At 45.0% G+C, this 22,902-nt stretch overlaps 1 protein-coding gene across 7 annotated transcripts in view; it reads right to left on the reverse strand.

The window, feature by feature from the left end:
• Positions 1 to 22,902, reverse strand: part of LOC139059068 (E3 ubiquitin-protein ligase TTC3-like) — a 181,445-nt gene that overhangs the window by 111,355 nt on the left and 47,188 nt on the right. For all 7 annotated transcript variants that reach the window (XM_070536921.1, XM_070536920.1, XM_070536916.1 and 4 more), the window contains 6 exons: positions 20,926 to 21,055; positions 19,751 to 19,963; positions 15,052 to 15,144; positions 14,612 to 14,664; positions 10,735 to 11,012; positions 8,000 to 8,040 (listed from right to left, as the gene is read on the reverse strand). In XM_070536921.1, coding sequence (XP_070393022.1) covers positions 8,000 to 8,040; positions 10,735 to 11,012; positions 14,612 to 14,664; positions 15,052 to 15,144; positions 19,751 to 19,963; positions 20,926 to 21,055 — 808 coding nt within the window. The remainder of the gene's footprint in view (positions 1 to 7,999; positions 8,041 to 10,734; positions 11,013 to 14,611; positions 14,665 to 15,051; positions 15,145 to 19,750; positions 19,964 to 20,925; positions 21,056 to 22,902) is intronic.

Genomic DNA, 22,902 nt, shown 5'->3' on the forward strand with positions numbered 1-22,902 from the left:
TAAGGGTGTCATGTCTTTCGGTACTTTTGCCACTGAAAAAGATTTTTTTTCATTTTTAGAATTCGTTAGTTGGGGGATCGACCTATATTCCGGTCCGACCTATAGTCCGGTTTTTACGGTAGGTTAAAGAAAAACACCAGCCAAGCAACATTACAGAACATCAGAAGAGCTGTTAAAAATACAACACAAGCTTACAAAAATAATGTAAGAATACAAATAAATCTTAAAATACAAAAAGTGCTTATAACTACAGAAATGATTGGTAATGGCCACTTTGAATGACGCAGCATCTTCAATGATGGCAACAGAGTGGTAAATTCAACCTGATTTTAATTTATTCAGAGAAAACTCGCTGGCAAGGGATATAGGCTAAATGCGGCTTAACCCTTAGAGGGTCGAATTATTTTTTAAAGAACTTTCCTAGGTGGTCAAATTACTTTATTGCCGATCTTGAATCTACAGAATCTATAAAGTCGGGAATAAATAGCAAAAAAAAATTAGGAACAGTATTTTGGTGTCGGCATCACTAAGAACTGCAAAATGTTCAATAGTATTTCAGAGTGTAGTACTCCTTGAAACACGGGTCTACGCACAGTGCCTTATTGCATATGCACACCTAAAACGCATGTCTGTTCTCCTCTTGGAGCGATGAGTTGTGTTGGCACACACATGACATATTCTCTGCGTGCGGCTGCCTTGGGCAGAGGCCTGAGGCACCCTCTCGCGTAAGCGCGTTGCCGCTGAGACTGAGAATACCTCGCAAGCGGCAATAATCAACAAGCTAAGAGCAGCACCAATCAAAATAGAAATCAATTTCCCCACAACCTCTGCAAGAGAGTGCCCACAAAGAGAAAGATCACGTGTACTGCAGACGGCAGAAAGCTGCCCCCGTACATAACATTCAAGAGGAAGACGCTGCCGAAAGAGGTTTTCCCGCGGGATGTTGTCGTTCGCGTGAATGAAAAGGGCTATATGGACGAGGCCCTCATGCTTAATTGGATTAAGACCGTCTGGAATCGGCGACCCGGCGCACTCCTGCGGTGTCCGAGCACGCTCGTCTTGGATGCCTTTCGCGGGCACTTGACAGCAGGTGTGAAGCAGGCACTCCGCGACGGGAGGACGGAACTCGCCGTCATTCCGGGAGGCATGACCTCAACCCTTCAGCCACTGGACGTCGTGCTCAACAAGCCCTTTAAAGACCGTGTCCATGAACAATATAATCAGTGGATGGCCGGCGACAACCCGACGACTCCAACCGGCTGGCTGCGCAGGCCACCTCTCGCCACTGTGGCCACATGGGTGTCGCAGGCTTGGCGCTCGCTGCCTGACGATATGGTGGTGCGGGCATTCAAGAAGTGTTGCATTAGCAACTCCTTGGACGGCACCGAGGATGACATGTGGGACGCAGCCAGCGAAAAGTAGTCGTCTTCGGACTTCAGACAGCTCAGACGAATGAGCAAGTGACGACTCTGGCGGCACCACTAAATAAAACAAAGTTTTGTGCCTTATAATTTTTATGTTGACTTCTTTGCTTCAATGTGAGGGGATCGACCTATATTCCGCCTCGACCTATATTCCGCATTATACGGTACTCGAACACGAGCAATGGCTGTGCAGCACACAACAATGCTGAGTAGAGAAAGGCCCCAACACATCTTTCCTGTCCCAGCTTTGAGAGTGCAAGTGTGCGCTGCAGTGCAACGGCAAGTGGGACACGGACCAGCCAATGTGCACCAAGCATAGTAAAATGTGGTTGACGAAGCTGCACATTAACAGTAGTCACTTACCCATGCAAGATCTGCTTGGCCAATGTTTTCTTGGGATGGCTGAAGTACTACTATAAGGTGCAATGACGCATGAAAACCAATGTGAAGTTGTATTCAGGGACGATACTCTCAAGCAATCATTTCCTGTAGTGCATCATCTTCAAGACATTTCATGCGTCTCTACATCGTACGCGTCAAAGTATATGAACGGAAGCCTTTCTGACATAGTGCCAGAAATGCCGTCAGCAGGAACTGCACGCTGGTTTGGTCACGAAGGAGAATGTGGCGTGGCAGCCATCATGCAATGCTACCAGAGTAAAATGGGCCTGCTTGATCATGGCCGAAGTCCAGCCTGTCTGGCTGCAAGTTTACGTGCACTTCTAGCCCCTCTAGCCCGGCTGTGCTGAGTTTCGGCAACTTGTCCTTTACAACAGATGGCTGTAGTTGTCTGATCAGTCAATGAGCCTGGCATTTCCTAGTGCCAAGGCAGTGGCTGGTGCAGTCGGATACATCGAGCCGGAGATTGTAAGATCGCTAAAATTTTACCCTGCGCTTTAAACGTGACTGGCAGCAGTGCGGCGATCCTTTATGGGCGCAGCGCAAGCACTAAAGTGCGTGGCGAGCAAGCGCTTTGTTGGTTGTCGAAGGCATTTGACACCCTGGCTGCTGGTCAGCCAAGCTAGCACGCGATGCACCCTGTTCCAGTGGCTCTGGCATGCAATAGGACATTTTCTACTTCTGCACAAACCACACAAGACCGTAGATCGTCCAATTTTCGTTGATGTAGCATAAATGTGCCACGCGTGGATCCTATCTGCTTTAAGCCGGACTAAATCCTCACCTTGGGCTTGGCCACCCCAATGCGTCCTTTGAGTGGAGGCAAAACGCATCAAGGCTCCAGTATTGAACATACACAACCAGATAGAGAAAACCAGTTTGACTCGGAGAACACTTTGCATTAAAAGAACACTGCTGGCACGCAAAGGCGATGGCACAGTGCACGAAGCAGCTAGCAAAGTATACTAACTCTGAGGCTATCAGACATGCGGGACCTGTTCGCTGATACACAGAAACAGTATACAAGCAAGAAAACCAGATGGCCAGGGCGCTGGTTGTCTACAGTCTCCAAAGTACGTCACTTCTGGTGACTCATAATGGTGGCACCTTTATCTTTTTTGTCAGTTTCAGTATAAAAAGCATTTTTGTGAACATCTTGTGAAGCACCCACTCGCATTTCAAGCATAAAATTTTCCACAGAGGCTACTGTATGCCTAAATTATCTGAAACGGAGCTTTTTATGTGGTCTAGAATTTCGTTGCAGTTGGCCTTTAGGAGCCTAGTCCTACAGCAGCTGCAGGCATGGCGGGTTCAGCCAGCATGGTGGGTAGTACAGTAAAACCTCGTTAATTCTGATTTCTTGGGACCACAACAAATGTCCAAATTAACTGAATGTTGAATTATCAAGGGTATCAAGAAACCTAATAAACAAATGCTTACTATGTCAGCACACTTTTATTTACTAAATGAATCAGCAAATCCCATTTCCACTTCGCACAAAAGCAGCACGGAAGCTGGAATTATAATCTCGTGACTGATTACCGGTTGCAGCACATGTCTTTTTCTGAGACACGCTTTTAACTACTGCGCTCACATCCTGATTATTTTTTCGCAGTGAGCTGGTTGCCAACAGATCATACGTCTATTGCGATGTAGCCAGCACTATTCATCCTCGACATATATATCAAAACGGTCATTATTCATCCTCAACAGCTTCGCACTGTTTGCTGCTGCGGGCGAAATCGCGGCTACTATCGACGCGATCATGGATGACGAACACATTGAGTCAAAATGAAACCACTGTCTGCTGTAATAACAGCACACGAAACCGCGGTCTCTATCGACGAGATCATGGGTAGTGACTACGCAGTTATAAAGGCATGCGGCTAACGCGCACACCATGTTAAAATGAAACTATTGTTCGCCACAACCACCGCCGATGAAACAGCGGTCGCTACTAATGCGATCATGGCTGACGATTACGCAGTTATGAAGACACGCGGCCAATGCGGTGTTATGCATGGGAGTAAAGGCAAGAATAAAGGCTTCAAAGGCACAAATAGGCACAAAGCGTTCCAACGTTGCTGCTATCCACGTACCATTTCTGCTGATGACTATGGCGATGCGGACTCTGCCACTTCATTTCAGTTGGAAGCTAAGCACCATTTTTGCTCTTTTGCATTGCACATATGCAGCACTCGTCAAGCTGCGAGCGTTGTCCGAATTAACCAAAGTGAGGCGAAATATGTTAGAATTAATGAGAGTTGCATTGCATTACATAATGAGTACACTAGCTGGGACCAGAGGACGAGTGTGAATTGTTTTTCCAAATTAATAAGGTCCAAATTAACGCGGTTTTACTGTACATGGTCTTTGCCTAAGCTTCTGTCTTTTGGCTTCAGACAATTCCTTGGCTTTACAAATTGGCCATATTAACAAAATACTACAACAATTCGGAATGCTTATTCTAGCGTGGAAAGACTTATTGCCTGCATGTGATTAGAAAAATATTTTTTATTGGAAATTTAGTAAAATAAAGCGCAATAATTATTGGAGCAAGAACATTTGAAGCTAAAAGCACAAAGATTAGACAAATCCATGAACTACGACATTATCCCCATTATAACTGAATGATTGCAGCACCAGAGTTACCCCCAGTAAATTTCTGTAGAAAACTGTTAGTCGAACCTCAATATATCGAACAGGGCAGTGATCCTGAAATAGTTCGATATAGCCAGAATTTGATATATCAAATCATGTAACAAATGGGTCGAAAATGCCTACAAATCAATCAATGAACCAATCGTGGCATATTAAATACTTCCTTGAACAAAGTATTTATTTCTTTCGCTGAAAGTACTGCAGCAGTGTAGCCTGCTTCTTATTGGCAACCACGTGCTTAACTACAGCATGCTCAAGATAGTCGACAAGCGTTAGGCCAATGCCTTTTATTGCGCCGCAGTGGCAGCGTAGAAGAGCCGAAGCAGCTACCGCCTCAGTAAAAGTCGGTGCTCCTGAGAACATCAGTGCTCACGTGATCACCCTCGCCAGCAATCTCCGTGTCTGTCATCTGCCGCCATACCGCTGCTGTCGTCACCGCCAACAAAGTCTTCAATGCACATGCTTTGTGGCTCAACACTGACAAGCGCTCCAACTTGCACCAGGGGCGCAATGGGAGATAGTTGTTTGAAATGCGCATTCAGTTTACGTTCAGTTTTTCCGCACAACTGTCCCAGGCTGCGGCAACATCACAAGCCACGCGCGTCCGCGCAGTGTAGGCCAATCACATGAGGCGAAACTGAATGCAAACTGAACATGCGTTCTAAACAACAGTCTACGATCGTACTCAAGGTTTCGTCAAACTCGCATTCTTCCTCTATATTGTCCAATCCTGCTTCTTCAGTTGCTTCTTCGGAAGCTTCTTCAGCATGGCCAACGAAACTTGTATGCCAAAAGCAATGAACTATTGTCGACTGCTTGACGTCCCAAGAGGCTTTCACACCATTTGAACTGCACCCAAAATGTCTATGTTTAGCTCTCGGCCCATCCTGATTTTCACAAGCAAAATGTCGATCAGCCAATGCTTATAAATGTACTTGAAAGTGTGAACAATGCCTTGTTGTTTGAAATGCGCATTCAGTTTACGTTCAGTTTTTCCGCACAACTGTCCCAGGCTGCGGCAACATCACAAGCCACACGCGTCCGCACAGTGTAGGCCAATCACCCGAGGTGAAACTGAATGCAAACTGAACATGCGTTTTGAACAACAGTCTACGATCGTACTCAAGGTTTCGTCAAACTTGCATTCTTCCTCTATATTGTCCAATCCTGCTTCTTCAGTTGCTTCTTCGGAAGCTTCTTCAGCATGGCCAACGAAACTTGTATGCCAAAAGCAATGAACTATTGTTGACTGCTTGACGTCCCAAGAGGCTTTCACACCATTTGAACTGTACCCAAAATGTCTATGTTTAGCTCTCGGCCCATCCTGATTTCCACAAGCAAAATGTCGATCAGCCAATGCTTATAAATGTACTTGAAAGTGTGAACAATGCCTTGGTCCAATGGCTGCAGCTTCGATGTGGTGTTTGGTGGTAAAAACTTCACTTCAATGTTGCTCAGCTGGAGATTGGTGTAGCGTGCCAGGCAATTATCAACGATGAGGCACACCTTCCATCCCTGAAGCGCCAGCTCGGAGTCCCCTACCTTCAACCATTTTTGAAATACATCCAGTCATCCACGACTTCTTGCTGCAGGCATATGTCACCGGAATACTGGGGCAGTTCCGCATGCACCTCAGGGCTTAAAACTTGCCTATGACAAGTGGCCGCGGCTTCGTGCTTCCACCCACATTGGCAGCCAATAGAACCGTTATACGAGCCTTGCTTTGTTTGACGCCATGGCGCTTGCCCCCAATGCAGTCGAGCGTTCATCGCAGAAGCATTTGCCAGAACAAGACTATTTCAACCACATTAAATATCTGGTTTGGCTCATACTTCGCAAGAACCTGGGGCCACTCTTGTTTCACCCTTCATAGCCGTCCTCACTTATTTACAACCTACCCCGTTTGAAATAAAAAATGAAAAAAAAATGTATGCAATTTTCCAGGTGAGGTAGAAAGTATTTGATATACGCAATAATTTTGTATATCTGTGTTTGACATAAGGAGGTTAGACTGTATACTGTATTTACTTGCATAATGATCGCACTCTCATAATGACCGCACCTCTGAATTTTCTTGTCAAAATTCGATATTTTTCTTTCCCATGAAATGATTGCACCCCAAACTTGCCACAGTGATACATCATGTGCCAAGTCTAGCTAATGATGATCCCACTTACCATCTGTTGAATGCTGTCAAGTGCTACGCGACCAACTTTTCAAGACACACCAAGCAGTCTGCACGCACCAAACATTCTTAAGCTGATGCCCCATTTCATTCCTTTCATCACGTTCCGAAAATTCCATAGGGGGGGGGTGGGGGGGGGGAAAGCTGCAACCAAACTTGCCTTGGCTTTGTCGTCGACACCAAAACAACCCCCCCCCCCCCCAAAAAAAAACGCGCCTTTTGATTTTTCTCATCTGCACTCGTGGGCACGAAGCAAATTGTGAGCGGCAACGATAGTAGCCACGTTTACACTGTACCCTATTCATACGCCGGCGTATGCAACACAGCTAAGATATTCGCCCACCCTTAGCGTAAACATGCCGTATTAGGAGAGCAGTGAAGACAAATGCCGCAGTTTCCGCAGCAATGCCCGCCATGTGTTTCTATGTCACTGGCAACTAAGCTCACCCATCTGCGTTTCTGTCCCCGAAAGTGGACATCGCTACGTTACTGTTGCAAACTTGCCATAACTAACAATATTATTCATTACTGATACGGAAGAAACTGTTTCAATGCGCATAATGTACTCATGAGAAGAAAAAATAATCGCGTTCGGGAATGATCCGCATTCCGGAATGATCCGGAATGATCCGCAAAATCCCGCATTTGCTGCGGGATTTTCATCCGGCAGCAAATGCGGGATGAAAAATATTTGTTTCTTGTCACAGGAAATTTAACCAGCGCAATGATCGCACCCCTAAATTTGCGTCAACTTTTTTTTAACAAGAAATTGCGATCATTATGCAAGTAAATATGGTATTATTATTATGGCTTCAGCAACGTGGCTAGGCCCACAATCCCCATTAGGCAGCAATGAAACAACATATTAGAACATGAGGAAGTAACAGAAGCAAACTGCGAACACTAGGCTGCAAACATAAAAGCGATAGATTTGCGGATACCTTTAAGTATGCAGTGGATAACAAATACACTTCTAGAAAAAGCAAAAGCAAAACAAAGGAAAGCACTTATGCATAGATAGCCCAAGACGACAGTGCCCGTGAACTGGAAATTTATAAAGGAGTATACGCTAGAGCTTTATGATGAACCAATCACTCATAAAACCAAACTCAAGCTGATCACTTCAGTAGAGAAGAGTATATATAGACTACCGACAAGTCTACACAATTAGTTGCACTTGAGTCCTTTTGTTTGTTCAAGCTCTGCTCAAAGCGTTAAACAGCACAACACTCCCAAGAGACTTGAGTATTGCCTCGACGAATGCGCGAAGAATTCTGCTGTGCACAATTAAAGTGCTGGGCAAAAAAAGCTGAAACTGCAGCATACACACCTCATCAATGTCTTCATCTTTTTTCAGTATGTACGGAGCATCTGAAATAAACGAAAGGGGGTGAAGTGATGCAACAAGAGGCCTATCCCATGATACTCCTTATTGACATCACAGCATTTCTGGTATTCACATGGTGCAATTCCACAACACTTCAGTAACATACGAAAAGAAGGTTGCAATTCAGCTCAAAGGGTAAAGCACAGACAGCGATGACAAAGAAGTAGTAGTACAGTTAAACCTCGACATCACAAAATAGGTAAAATTGGCAATTTGCTTCGTTATACTAAAATTTTTTTGTATTGAAATTCCACCTTTTATGCGAGGAAGTACAGTTGCCGATCCATTTTTTCTACACAGAAAGGGGCTGCAAAATTTTCTGGATCATTGGGCAATCGAAAAAAGCAAATTTGAATGAGAAAACAATTGATTTTGATGGATGTGGGAGTCCGCGACGAATGATACTGTTTCATACCACATCTACAATATCTTCGCATCGATGGTACGAATTAAGCAAAGCCAGCCACACTGTGCACTGCGCCCCTACGGCTGATAGCGTCGCCCTTACTGGGATGACACTATTGGCAGGGATAGAATGCTTCGTCATCCTTTCGCATCAACGGATCGTCAAAACTCGATATTACGCAACTTCCAATCGTACCGTGTTTGCTCGATTCTAACATGCACCCGTTTTCCATTACCAAAGAAAGGAGTCCATTATAATGCACACTAATTTGCTGCGACCTAAAAAAGGAGAAGTCCTTTACAGTACCGCACACCTCATTCTTTCATACAGAAATACAACTTTGTCTCATTTGTAAAGAAGTTACTCCTAATGCACTAAATTTGCGATAAATAAAAAAAGTCGAAGTTTCGCCCGAAAGGTGAAGCATCGATTACAATAGCAAATTTAGTAGACAGCGATACAAAAACTAAGGATAGTAGTTTTATCGGCCGTATGAACTATTAAACAATCGCTTACTAGATAAATTAACAAACATGGCGTCGTGCATGCACAAGCAAACATGAACACGTCTCACTCAATGACTGCAGAAACTTTATAAAACGCTGGAGCGAGGAAGTGCAGCAGTAGGAGCGAGGGAACTGACTATTGTGCGGCCTCTAGCTTCAACGCAAACTAAGCGACGAGAACACAGCGCGGTGTGCCTAGATGCGTAGACTCCATGTCTCCATTGCAGATCGCATTCAAAATAAGGGCTGCGCGGCCGCACCGTACGTAGTAGTCGCTGGTGTTGAAGACCTCTACTGTTTCCGCCAGTCCCACACACAAATTTCGGGAACTCGGAACGCCTGCGATGTGGCCCAATTTCCGTTCGTCTCCGCACACATTATCTGATCGCTTTCTTTGTAAATGCGGCATCCCAAAGAACTCGCATGTCTTTTCAGTCGGCACTTCCATGCTGATGGAGCAAATGCAGAAAATGGGAAGGCGAACGGCGCACTAACCTAAGCCAAAGGAAGCATTGCCTAAGCACACGTACTGCAGCACACGGAGGAACTTACGGCAGCTAGGCTGCAAGCGCGTACGAGGCGGCCATTTTGAAATGCCGATGGCAATATGGTAACGCAGATTTAGGGTTGCACTCGATTCTAATGCGCACGCAATCTTTGGACCCATTTTGTCGGCAAAAAAAGTGCGCGTTAGATTCGAGTAAATACGGTAAACGTGCTGTAAGACAGCTTACGTGATGCCGTGCAGTCTCTGCATACCCACTCTTTGCACATCCGGCAGATTACATTTAAAGGAGGGTGCATGGATGCATATGTGCTCAGTCTCACTCACAGCCTTGCGCAGCCAGGGCTGAGACGCGCGCCAACTTAAACCGGTAGCGCATTCGGATTATCATTTACTAAAAGCGTGCAGTAATCTACTAATGGCACTATGCAGCATCTGCTGTAAAACAGATAGCTGAAGATGCTTATTGCAATAGGTTTCATGGCAACAGCTGTGAATTCGGCTTGCGATGACTTGCGGAGATTTGCTGGTACTGGAATAAGAAACTGTGCGTGCCATCGTTTTCACACGAGAGGGACACGGTTATATACCGTTCTCGGTTGAGCGCCTTTTCTTTTCCACATGAAATCTAGAAACCGGAAAATGTATACAATCGCAGTCTGCAGCAGAGAATGGCAGCTTGTTCTAGTTATCACCTATATGAAACAGATAGGCGAAGATGCTTATAGCAATAGGATTGGCGGTGATAGCTGTCAATGCCGTGTGCGACGACCCTGGAGATCTGCTGGTACTGAAATGAGAAACTGAGTGTGTGCCGTCGTTTTCACATGAAACGGGCAGGCGAGTATTGCGATAAAACTGCTGCAGAGGGCAGCTACGTACTTTTCTCAATTGCACGAGCATAGCGTATGTCCTTGTTTACATGGGATCTAGCAGCCAGAAAATGTGCCACAGATTGCAGTTTGGTGACATAAAGAACGTTGGTGCCGAAAAATTGTTTTCCGAGAACGTGCGAACCGGTAAAAAATGAGTAAACTCTGTTAGTCATTTTTTGTCTTCACAATTGCAAATGTTGGTGCCAGGAAAATGTACGCAACGGGAATGTATCAACAAGGTTCTACTATATATGTATGCATACGAAATTAGCCCTCTGAATCTTAGTCATCACCGCTCCCAGCCATTGTTGGCGGATGTGTAACTTCCTTCCAACCAGCAAACTCAAGGAATGAACGCGTTTAACAAAACCCAATTGGCCACGTACCACCATGCAAAGGATGAGCAGCTTCTGCATTCTCGGAAGCAGGAGGCGGCGTTGGTTCAGGTGGCACTTTTGGTTGTGCCTTGGGTGCCTTTGCCCGCTCGACGGAGGGTTCCTTTGGCACATCTTCGGCAACTGTGGCGCCCGACGATTCGCAGACACTGCCGCTCTGCCCTGAAGGGGTGTCCTCCTCTCTCTCGTTCGCTGACTGCTTGGTGCCCAGCTCAGTGGCACGGCGCTGCTGTTTCTTCTGCTCTCGCTGTTCCAGTTTCTTCTCCTTCCTGAAACAGTATTTAACCCTTTCGCTGTCGGAGCTTTCTGACCGTGACGCACCCCCAGTGTCGGCTTGGTTTCAGGGAACGAGCATAACAGGGAATGAACATAGCAATTTATTTTTGATTATGATTGGTATACAAATAACATAGTCAATGTAATATACGCATTTCAGTGTTCTGCAGCTGTTAGTAAACATCATCATCATCATCATCAGCCTGACTATAAAATCCCTTGAACACCCGAATCTGACGATGCGGAACCCTCTTCCTCGCATGCGACTCTGTCCGAGTCCGAATCCGAGCTCGGCTCGTATTCTGAATCGGAATTGAGCCACCGCTCCAATGAGCAGACGAAGGTCCCGCGCGCTGAGCCATCCGAAAGTAACCGCGCGCAGGGACGATGCGCTTTCAGTCGCCCGCACAACGGAGATAAATGGGACGTTGCGTGATCAAGGTGACAGAGAGAGATGGAAAAAGGCTAAACAAAGTTCGAAGGGCTTTACGTTTACTGCTGCAAGTCGAAAGCGAGGGTGCGACGAGAGAGCGAAAGCAGCAACGAGTCGCTCTTTTCGGAAAGGCAACGGCACGTGCGCCTGAACTTGACGCGCCGTAGCAGGCACACCAACAGAAGAAAAATAAAAACCTTCAAACCAGCGGAGACGGCAGAACAACCCTTGAACCTATAACCACACGCGCGCGAGGCATGATACAGCGAACACGGAGCCACCGCGCCACTCAGCAAAGAGAAAGTGGGGAGTGGCCGTCGCGCCCTACTCTTCAATACATGGAGTAACACAGGTCGGGGCGAATATACGAACTTGTAGAAAGAGTCAACAGAGTGCGTGGCCAATCCAGGAGCGCCAGCTTTGCGCTCTGGCGCGAAATTTTGAACGCACGATAGAGAACGTACCGGTACGTCAGTGACAGTTTTGGGGGGGAAGCGCGATGACGTACCGGTACGTCCGTGACAGCGAAAGGGTTAACGACCTGAGGCTAATAATATAAATGCTTCAAATTGGTATGATTTCTTGCACCCACCGAAATGTGGCTGCTGCTGCTACTAGGGGTGGAAATTGCCCTTTGTCACATAAGCAAGCACTAATGTTGAATTCCAATGGTGGAGTCAGAGCAAGTTTTTCTGCTCGTTTCGGAGAGCAAGTTTGTTCCAATGACAGAGTGAGGGCGGGAGTAAGGTGTTCCAATGAGAGAGACGGAGGGGTTCAGAGCGCGACTCGCTCCGTGGAGCAGAAAAAGATGCTCCGCCAAAATCGGCGGAGTGGACCGGAACTCTGCGTGACGTATTTCCTTTACCACGTTTGTCTGCTGGGAGGCGCCACCGGTCACGATTCGCGAGGAAGCAAAAGCTGCTGCACGCTTGGCGAGATATCCATTCCGCACTTTTAAAAAAACAATAGGTGAACGGCGCTGCAGAGAAAAGTGACCGGTGCGGCGGTGCTGGGAGCAAATAGCGCACGGAAATGACAACACGCAAGGTATCCTGGGTAACTCGATGATAGAACTTCCACTTCCGCCTTGCTCCGGCGGCGCAGGTTGTGTTCCACTCACGGATCTGGAGGCGTTGCTCCACGCCAGAGTCAAGTGCTCGCTCGCTGAGTCCGTCGGCTGCTCCGACTCCGCCATTGGAATTCAACATAAAGTTTTCCGCTTGTTAACACAAAAATGTCTCCAGAAGAATTGGAATAGTGCTGGTTTCATATCAAAATCAGATAACTAAAGCAAGCTTCCATTAATTAGACTACAATTTATTAAACATTTCAGTCAATTCGTTACTGAACAGAGGTTCCGGATGGAACCTGTACATTTCTTCGGACCAAAACTTATTTAAATCTTTATAATAGCATTTGCATGACAATTCTGAATTCACTGGTCAGGATGCTCATGCTTGACCCAAATGATGATGCGAACAGCAGCAGTGTCTTGTCTTCGTGGTGCCTAGAGCACAGTGAATGCACTCAACAAATAACATCTTCTGCTAAAAACGCCAATATTACCTTGCGCTGGAAAGCATTTAAAGAGAAAATAGCAGCTTACAAAAAGCGATTACACTGTTTATCCAATTAAAACGCGTGCCATGGGCCACCATCCTGTATGCATGCAATTGTTGCAGAGTGATTTCAAAAATGCAGAATGCACAATGAACTGTACGTAGGTCAACATGTGGTTCATAGACAGCGATAAAGTGTGGTCTAAGAGTAATAACAACGGACATCAGGTGTAAAAAAATTTCAGTTCTGTGAAGGTAGACTTGGATGGCTGTCATCCTTTTTTCATAGACATAATAGGAGGCATGATACATGTCTCTGGTTAAAAATTTGGTGCACAGTAAATTTTTACCTGAGCCCATAGAAAATGCACGCGTGTTTGATTCACAGCTGTCAGAATAGAGGCAAATACTGACAAATTATTTGATAGTGCTTCGGCATTTTTTTCTGGTTTTGTAGCTTCTGCATAATTCACCCGATTTTGTTGGTCCTATCAAGGCTTAATTAAAGAAAGTTAATAATACCTGAAAAATACAGGGTTTCAATATTCAATCAAGCATACTAAGTGTTTCTGTGTACCCACAAGTATAAAAGAAAACTGAAGGAAATGAAGTTGTAAAAAAGAAATGCAACCCATTTTTTTTTAACACCCAATTCTACTCGAAAGCAGCTCGTTGAGATTTATTTATGGTGTAACATACTAAAGCAATACTGGGGCTAGTGGCAGACTACAAGTAGAAGTGCTTTATACAGTATATAGGACTCAATAACCATAGCAGTTTCTTATATTTAGCCCTAATTAGGGGTGCACAAATACTCAACATTTCAAATACAAATCAAATAGACTTATTCAATTCGTGAATTCATTATTGTAAATTGTCAAATACAAAAGACGTAACATTTATTTGAGACTCGTGGTAGACAGACCAACAAAAGAAAAGACAATTTCGAACGATTCAGCTACAGGAGAGCCGCGGTTGTTGCGTGGAGGCGCCAGTGCCGGAGTGAGTCCACGGAAAAGATATCTGCTCTACCATTTCCTATCATTTATTGATAAAAAGAATGCCTCACCTTTAGGCAGACAATATGTGAATTTGTGGTCTAAATTCTGGCAAAGCAATTTATACTTGGCCACTTCGCATCGCCCTAAAATCAATTTGCAGTGCTGTAATATCACACTCACCTCCTTCAGTGAACACAGCACTCTGTCTCTACCAAGGTGCATCACATAATTGAAAGCAGTTTTCATTTACTAGCTCCTCAAATGGTATTTGCCAAATAGACTCCTTCTCAGCTTCATCTTTGTTTAGAAATAAGACAAGCATTCAATACTTGGATTTGATACTCGAAGGTAGTCTCTCTCGAAAAAATTTGCATTCAATTTAATTAGAAAATTTTGCTGTTTGAACATCCCTAGCCCCCCAAATGAAATTTCAAGATTTCCAACAACCATTCCAGACTCAATAGTCCTCTATACAAGACATGCACAGATGACAATGCTACAATGTAGCTATCAGGTGAAAGACAATTACAAGTAAAACAATGTGGAAATGTTTTGTTATCAGCAAAAACTTCGAAAAAAGTGTGGAGCAACTAACTTACTTTGTTTTCTTCTGCTTAGGCGCTGTCTCGACAAGCAGCTGGGTATGGACAAACTAAGTAGACAAAAAAAAAAGAGCATTAAGGTTGAAAACATAATAAAAGTCTACATGGGACATGTGTGTTAACAGTAATGCAGTGATTTGGGCTTGTTGGTAAGACATTGTGAGGCTTATAGCGTGTGAAAAAGACAAGGACGAAATGAAGATGTGACACACACAAGATTGTTGCAAGTTGGCGCCCGAGTGTGTCACGTCTTCCTTTCGTCCTTGTCCTTTTTCACGTGCTAGAAGCCTCACGATGTGTAAACAGCACGTTTTCTTTAACGCACATATGCGATAACCAGTACAGTAGGCAGCCTATGCCTAGACTTGCTCAATCGTTCGGCCTTTGTAGCGGCACCGATGCACTTTTGTTTGATTTTCCACAAACGGAGTACTTACCTGCTTTCCTACGGTGCCATCTTTCTCAATGGCCTCAACTTTCATGACAACCCCGCAACAGTCCGGAGTTGGGCACGCCTCGCCAAGGAACCCCTGAAGAAACGTTCGCAAAAAATTAGTCTGCAGTGAATGTCACTGAGGTGTTGAAGGAACAATCAGGACAGACCAAACTCAATGGCGTCTTCACTTTACTAAATGCGAAGCAAAAAAATCCACGTACCCTACTCATAGCACAATAAAACCTCCGTAATTCAGATTTCATGGGCCCGAAACAATCAAATGTCAAATTATCGAGGGTATCAAGGAATAAACAAATGCTTACTATGTCAGCAAGCTTTATTTACCGAATGAATCAGCAAATTGTGTTTCCATTTTGCATAAAAGCATTGCAGAAGCTGCAATTCTCGTTTTCTTGTGACTGACTAGCGCTTTCAACGGCGATAGCCTTGCGACTTCCTTCACGGCGTAGCAGTGGTGCGCGTCTTCATCCAAGAGAAACTTCTCACTGCCATGCGCACATCTCAATTCTTTTTCACTGGTGAGCTGGCCGCCAACAGATTGTCCGTCCATCGCGGCATAGCCGGCACTCTTCACCTGCTGCCATGTTTGTGACAATGCGTGCGCAGCCATTGCAGCGAGTCAAACCGAAACTGGTGTTTGTCGCAACCACAGCCAACGAAGCTGTGGCCGCTATTGACGTGATCATGGATGGCGATCGTGCAGTTCTCAAGGCATGCAGACGACACATGCAGAGTCAAAATGACACTACTGTTTGCCGCAACTGCTGCTGCAGATGAAACCACGGTCGCTTTCGAAGTGATCATGGATGGCGACTATGCACTCATGACTGCATGCAGCTGACATGTGCACTGCACTAAACTACTGTTTGCTGCAACTGCTGTGGACGTACTGACCCTCACGATCATGATTGTAACACGAGGGTCGACTTTCCAGTCAAGTGAAAATAAATAAATAAATAAATAAATAAATAAATAAATAAATAAATAAATAAATAAATAAATAAAGTCTTGAATGTCATGCCTGATGAAAGGAAGAAGAAATAGTGCCTTCATTTAAAAAATCCCAATTCGGAAACAAGTTCTCTTGGGCAATCCCTTTCAGAGATAGCTTCACTTTCGTGAAATTTCGTGTGACTTGGCGCTGAAAGCGTCCCCGACAAGTGTTTTAAGCGCTGCGCCAAGCTCGCTATCAGTGCCAAGAGTGCCGTCAGCCATGCACTTCGAGTGGTTTGGTGCCGGGACAAGCCAAGCCTTACGAAAAACCATCTCCAGAAGTAAGTGACTGCTTGAGAACCACATCATCTTTGAGCTTGAGATACTTCTTGAGAGGCTGCTAAACCATCTCATTTGGGGATGCTACCAGGCTACCACGAGGTCCACAGAGCCGTTCTGACCGGCCTCAGATCTAAAGAGGGCCTCCCATTGACCTTGCTATCTGCTGATCGTTGACATTAAGCTGCCAAGCTCAACGGCTATTTAAAGAGGTCTCCAGCAACTATGAACAATTTTCAAATAATTACCTGAGCAGAGACATAGGATACAGCCTACGTCGCATTTCAATATTAATGAAGAAACCAAGGACAAAATATGGCACGTGAACTATCGAGTATGAAACTGTGTTTAAGCAACACATACACTAACATTGTTGATGAAGCTACAAATTGTGGAACAATTCACAAATTTAAATATGCAACTTTCTGATCCCAACATGTTGAATGAATGTTAATAAGTATTGTCTGATGTTAAAAGTGATGTTAAAGTGTTACATTCTAAATGTATAAATTAAGCTTGTAATGGAATGTTTTTCTTTTTTGCAGTGCTGTATAAATTTATTTACTTGCTATTTTGCAAACAGTTACTTTGCAGTGTGTTTATAAACTGCAAATAGTTTTGATATTTTGTTTTATTAGCTGTTGTATTTGGTTTTATTAGTACTGGTACTTCTACACTGCTACTTCTGCTGCTCTAGTGAGGTAAAGGCCTTAGCTGTTTACGCCCTCCTTTTGCCTTACCTTGCGGGCAAACCTTGTATTTGTTTTGCCCAAAGAAAGAATGGCCAAGTTCCGACAAAGTTTCCGACCCCTCCCGGCCATTAAAATTGCTTGTCTCCCAAACTGGGCGTCATATCGAATGCACTACATTGCATCACGTCACGAATAAACAGAGTCTAAGCACTAAAGCCCACAGGGTACTGCAGCACCGTAACCATAACACCAGTGACAAGCACAGTGAAATTAGTGTTAAAAAATTATGGTGTTTTATGTGCCAAAACCATGATCTGTGTATGAGGTACATCATAGTGGGGGGACTCTGGAATAATTTGGACCACCTGGGGTGCTTTAACATGCACCTAAATCTAAATACATGGGTGTTTTCGCATTTCGCCTCTACCAAAATGCGGCAGCTGTGGCCAAGATGTGAAAATGGCAATTCCAACAAACACCAAGTTGTGACTTCAAGCAATTTGTTTACGGATTGGATCGAGACATACCGGTTGCAAACGTAACGATAAATACCACGAGATTTAGAATACTTGTTTTAAAATGGTCAATCATGCCGTTATTCGAATGTAAAGCGAGGGTCAAGCTCAAGCAACGAAAATCATGAAAAAAAAACTTGCCCCAAAGGGTGTACTGGCACGTCAGTGCAAGAGAATCGATGAAGTGTGCAAAATTTCTTTTTACCCTAGTGCATGCTAAGATGTAACAAGAAGACACCAGCAATGAACCTGTTTTTGGCAGGAAGCAACACCTTGTTTCACTAAGCTGCCAGCGTGCTAAACTTGTGCTCTTTGTCAGCAGCGCTGCAAGAATGTGCGACAAAGCTTTTCTTACCCCTATACCACATTTCATGCTTGGCAGGCAATGCCATGGAAGCTACACAAGTACAGCTGACTACAGTTATACGAGCCTTGCGGGACAGCAAGATTTGGTTGAATTATCCGAAAATTTGAACAAATAAACAAAGGCAAAAACTAAACTACCAAGTCCATCTTTGTAAAAAGTCTTTTTTTTTTAATTTTGATTTCTTGAAGTAGTCTGTCACCATGTACTGACTACCTCAATACTGCAATTGCAGTAACTATACATGTTGTCACCAGTCAGTGGCCCACAGATACCCAACACTGCTGTCGACGCTCACATCCCCCAGGGCACAGAGCAAGTCATCATTATCCTTGCAGGACAGGTTGTTGCCATCATAGTTGATGCCCAGGGAAAGCAGTAGTGTCATTGCTGAATTTCTTTTGTTGCCGTGCTCATAAGGGCACGCCAGTTGTGGTCGATTGGTCATGTGGCATGCTTTCGTGTTCGAACTAAAGTTTTTTGTCTAAAGAAATGTATTGTTTGTCGCTGGGACTTTATGGTGCATTCGAATTAACTGAGATCGAATTAATGGGAGTCTACTGTAGAGCAGTCATGAAGTTCCCACTCCACGTGTTTTGCCGTGCAGTATTACTAATCTGCAACCCTTTCGTACAACTGCACCTTGTGGACATAAGGTTATGTTAAACTACCTATTCGAGCACCCTCATGCTTACTATAAGAGGTACTACGTATTAGTCGCAAATGCAAGCAGTGCGCTGTAGCTGCTAGTCCCAGAAACGTGTTGCTCCTGCTTGTCCATTGGCAAATATGTTGAAACATGCGACACTTTCAGCATAATATGTCATATTTAGTGACCTATAAGCGCTAGACTTAACGTTCCATCGAATTATCATATACATCCAGAATTAAGTTGAGATATGTTGAAGAAAGCAGGCCAAAGTCGCCCCCTCATTTTATATACCTGTCTGCAGCAGAATGCGAGTCATCGCCTGACAACCTACAGCAATCATGTTGGCGAACGCATAGCCAAAGCTGTACTCATATCCAAATGCAATAGCTGGCAATTTCTTTATTGTTCACTGCATCTTCTCCGATTATCTTGCGTATGATTTGTGTTTATATTTATTTTGTCTGGCAAATGATGAGTAGCACCATGCAGAGGCAGTTTTCATGATAACAAAAGTTGTAGAATTTGCTGAAGTCAACGACAACGTGGCCACTCAGCGCCAGTTTGACATTTCTGAAGCAAGCAAAAGATATTGGCAGACACAATAAGGTAAACGGTTGGCGAGCGTCATACAGTGCGCATCCAGATTGAGGATGACCTTGCGAACACTGCGTGGGGGAGAGAGAGAAAAATCCTTTACTTAGCCTAATGGCGCATCTGGAGAGAACCTCAGTCCAGAGTCTCGCTGGTGTGATCCTTCAGCACTGCACTAATGAAATCTGCTAGGTATTGCTGAGCTTGTAAGGTGGAAGCATGAGTCAGCCACACAGCCAAGGGAGGGGAAGTGTGTGGAAGGGAGCAGAGCATTGTGTAGGAGCTTTATGTGCACGCTACCAGTGACGGTGCAGTGAATATGCTACAAAGCTGAAGGGCCATTGCGACAACAAAGGTGTTTTGGCAATTTCGTTGCTTTCTTCATTTTTTTTTCACTTCAAGGTAAGGGGTCAATATATTCTGGTTTATATGGTTCATGACTCACACTTTCTTTTTTTCAGATGCGACATGCTGTTTCTTAGCAAACGAATGCAAGCAGTACAAGTAGTCTCACTAGCCGTAGTGTTTTGCTTGCCAAGTATGAAACGGAATACGGTTTCTCTTTCACTAAGCACAGGTCATAGGAGACCTACCTTTTCAGTGAGGTTGCAGGATTCTCGATACTCCCTCCAGCAGGCAGGGTGGTACTGAATAAGGCACTTAGAAGCGCAGTGCAGTTGCTGGAAGCCCTTGAAGTCGGGATCACTGTAGTAAATGGCCTTCTGCAACGGGCACGCCTCGTAGCAACACATGGCATCCCACTTTGGCGGTGCCCGGCACAGAGCCTGCATCTCCTCCATCGCATTCTGCACATGGAAGCACAGAAAAATTTCTCAGTAGCTGACAGGCTGACTGCACTCCCGAGCGATTCCAGGTAATTCGGAATTCTGGACTGTCTTCACCAAGCCCGATTTATTGGTCGGCATTGGTAACTGGATGGATGGCACACAGATGCAGGCAAGGCGGCCATACTTGTGAATAGTGGATGCTTAGATGATCATCCGTGTCTGACGACTGCCGTGCACAAGCATAGATACAAACTTGATTCAATGCTGAGTGGTAGCCACATGAACAGGAGTGTAGGGCCAGATTGCTTTCAATCTACCACTTCGCCTTTGCATGCTCTCTAAGCTGCGTGTTGAGGCTAAAGTCCTGTGTGCCTCATGTATGACTTCCTGCAGCTAAGTACACTCTTAAAGAAGTTTGCACCCTTTGAGACTTATCTTGTCCCAAAACAAGAATCATCTGCCTTGCTTGAGTTTCCTTTCTTGAAAACTGCACTCGCTACTTTCCTGTCGAGAATGCTACGTCACGCTGATAACGTGCATGCCAATAGTGACCTGGAAGTACCGGACGCGCAGTGTTAAAGAAAATTCAGGCAAGATAGGTGACAATTATTGTTGTGGGACACGATAAGCCCCACAGGGTGCAAACTTATTTAAGAGTGTAGGGTTATCATCATAGAATGAAAGTCCTTTAGCAGTCGATATGATCCACCTCTCCTTTGTCCCCATCTCGTTTCTCATGCTATATTTTTTATCCTGTGAGGGCATCAACTCAATTTAACGCCCTTTTTAATACGTTCGACAGCCGATTGTGCATGTTACAGAGTGCTCAAATCATGCATGAGAAAACCTTCAGCACCCCCCCCCCCCCCCCACCCATTTCTCCATTTACGCAGACAAACTGATTTAAAAAAAAAGGGGGGGGGGGGGGAACAGGGAGAAGACAGCATGAAAGCTTGGCGTTTACATAAACCTCAACAAACCTGAAGTTGTGACCTCTTCGCATTGTCGACCTTAGTTTTCGTCTCGGGCCATAGCAGATTCTCGTTGAACTGTATGCCTTTTTGAAGGATACTCAAACATTTTTCAATGTGTGGCAGCGCTTCTGAGAACCTGCATTCAGAGAGCAGCGGCCATTATTAATGGTATATTAAGAGTTTCATAGTGCAAGATATTTGCTCATTTTAAAACTAACACTCATGTATCTGCATAGCTTTTTGCAACGTTTTTTACATGTCTTTACATTAACAAAACATTTAAGAGTGTTAGGCGCATTCAGGTGGGAGTGCATGTAGCAGTGTATTTACTCGAATCTAACGCGCACCTTTTTTCTGATAAAACAAGTCCAAAAATTGCATGCGCGTTAGAATCGAGCACGACCCTAAATCCGCATTGCCATATTGCCATCGGCATTCGAAAAATGGCCACCTCGCACACACTTCTAACCTAGCTGCCGTAGCTTCCTCCATGTGCATACCTCCATGTTGTATGTGTAACCAGGCGTTGGTGTAACCTAGTCTGCCGTCTGTCTTCCCATTTTCTGCATTTATTCAATCAGCATGGAAGCACCAACTGCGAAGACATGCAGAGTCCACCATGATGCTGCATTTAAAAGGAAAGTTATGTGCCCGTAGATGGGCAGAAATCGGGCCGTATCACGGGCGTTAAGAGTTCCCGAAACTTGCGTGCAGGACTGGCGCAAACAGAAGGAGAATATTTTCGCCAGCAAAGCAACAAGGAAGGGTTTCAGTGGACTAAAGCAGGGCCGCTTCGTCGAAATAGAAGAGCTGCTGGAATACGTACAAGAGCGGCAAGCTTCACAGCGGCCCGTGACGATCAATCTGCTCAAAGTACGGGCGATGCAGTTAGCCCTACAGAAAGGGCTAATGTGGAGTGCCTTCAAAGCAAGCAGGTGCTGGCTATCAAATTGTATGAAAAGAAAAGCCTTTTCTCTTCGAAGGCGGACAGGGATATGCCAAAAATTGCCCGAAGAATATGAAGGAAAATTGGACAGTTTTCAACGGTACACTTTGAAGTTGCGCCATAGAAATGGCTACCACTTCAGACAGATTGAAAATGCTGATCAGATGCCGCTCTGCTTTGACATGCCTGCCACCACAACTGCTGAAAAGAAGGGGGCGAAGCAAGTGCGCGTTTTGTCTTCCGGCCACGAAAAAACTAGTCACCGCAATGCTTTGTTGCACTGCAGATGGGCACAAGCTGCTACTCATGTCTTATCTTCAGATGGAAGGTGCTCCTGAAAGGAATCGGGTTTGCGAGTGGAGCAATTGTGAGCGCAAATCAAAAAGGTTGGATGACTACAGACTTGGTCGCTAATTGGATTGATAACGTTTGGCAGAAGAGACCCGGTGGCAGTTTGCGCTAGTGTGGGATGCTTGTGCTGGACGCGTTCAGGTGCCGCCTTGACCAGCGCATCAAGGACAAGCTGGCTGCATGCAACACAGACCTTGTCGCGATACCCGTCGGCATGACATCGCAGCTCCAGCCCCTCTATGTTTCTTTGAACATAGCCAGTGAAAGATAGAATTCGGGCGCTCTACACCGAACGGCTCGTTAGTGATTGCCACGAATTCACGCCCGCCAATAAAACGAAGCGTGCCTCGCTGCAGGACTTTGCTGGATGGGTGAAAGATGCATGGTACACGATCCCGTCTGCCATGGTCAACAAGGCCTTTAAAAAGTGTGAGATTTCGAATGCCATGGACGGCACCAAGGATGAAATGCTTTGGTCTGTTGATAGCGACAAGGAGTTGTCCGATAGCAACGACTAGTGATATCTATTGCCCCGTGTGACTCTACCGGCGCAGTGAATAATCTTGGCGGCAAGGTACGCCACTTCCATTTGTGTTTTTATTCATCGCAACTTTAGTGTATTGGGAATAAATCTGTTTTTTCCAAATGATAGAAAAAAGTATTTCTATATGAAAGCATGAGGTGCA

Source organism: Dermacentor albipictus, chromosome 4 (genome assembly GCF_038994185.2).
Source record: "Dermacentor albipictus isolate Rhodes 1998 colony chromosome 4, USDA_Dalb.pri_finalv2, whole genome shotgun sequence".
NCBI classification, from domain to species: domain Eukaryota; kingdom Metazoa; phylum Arthropoda; class Arachnida; order Ixodida; family Ixodidae; genus Dermacentor; species Dermacentor albipictus.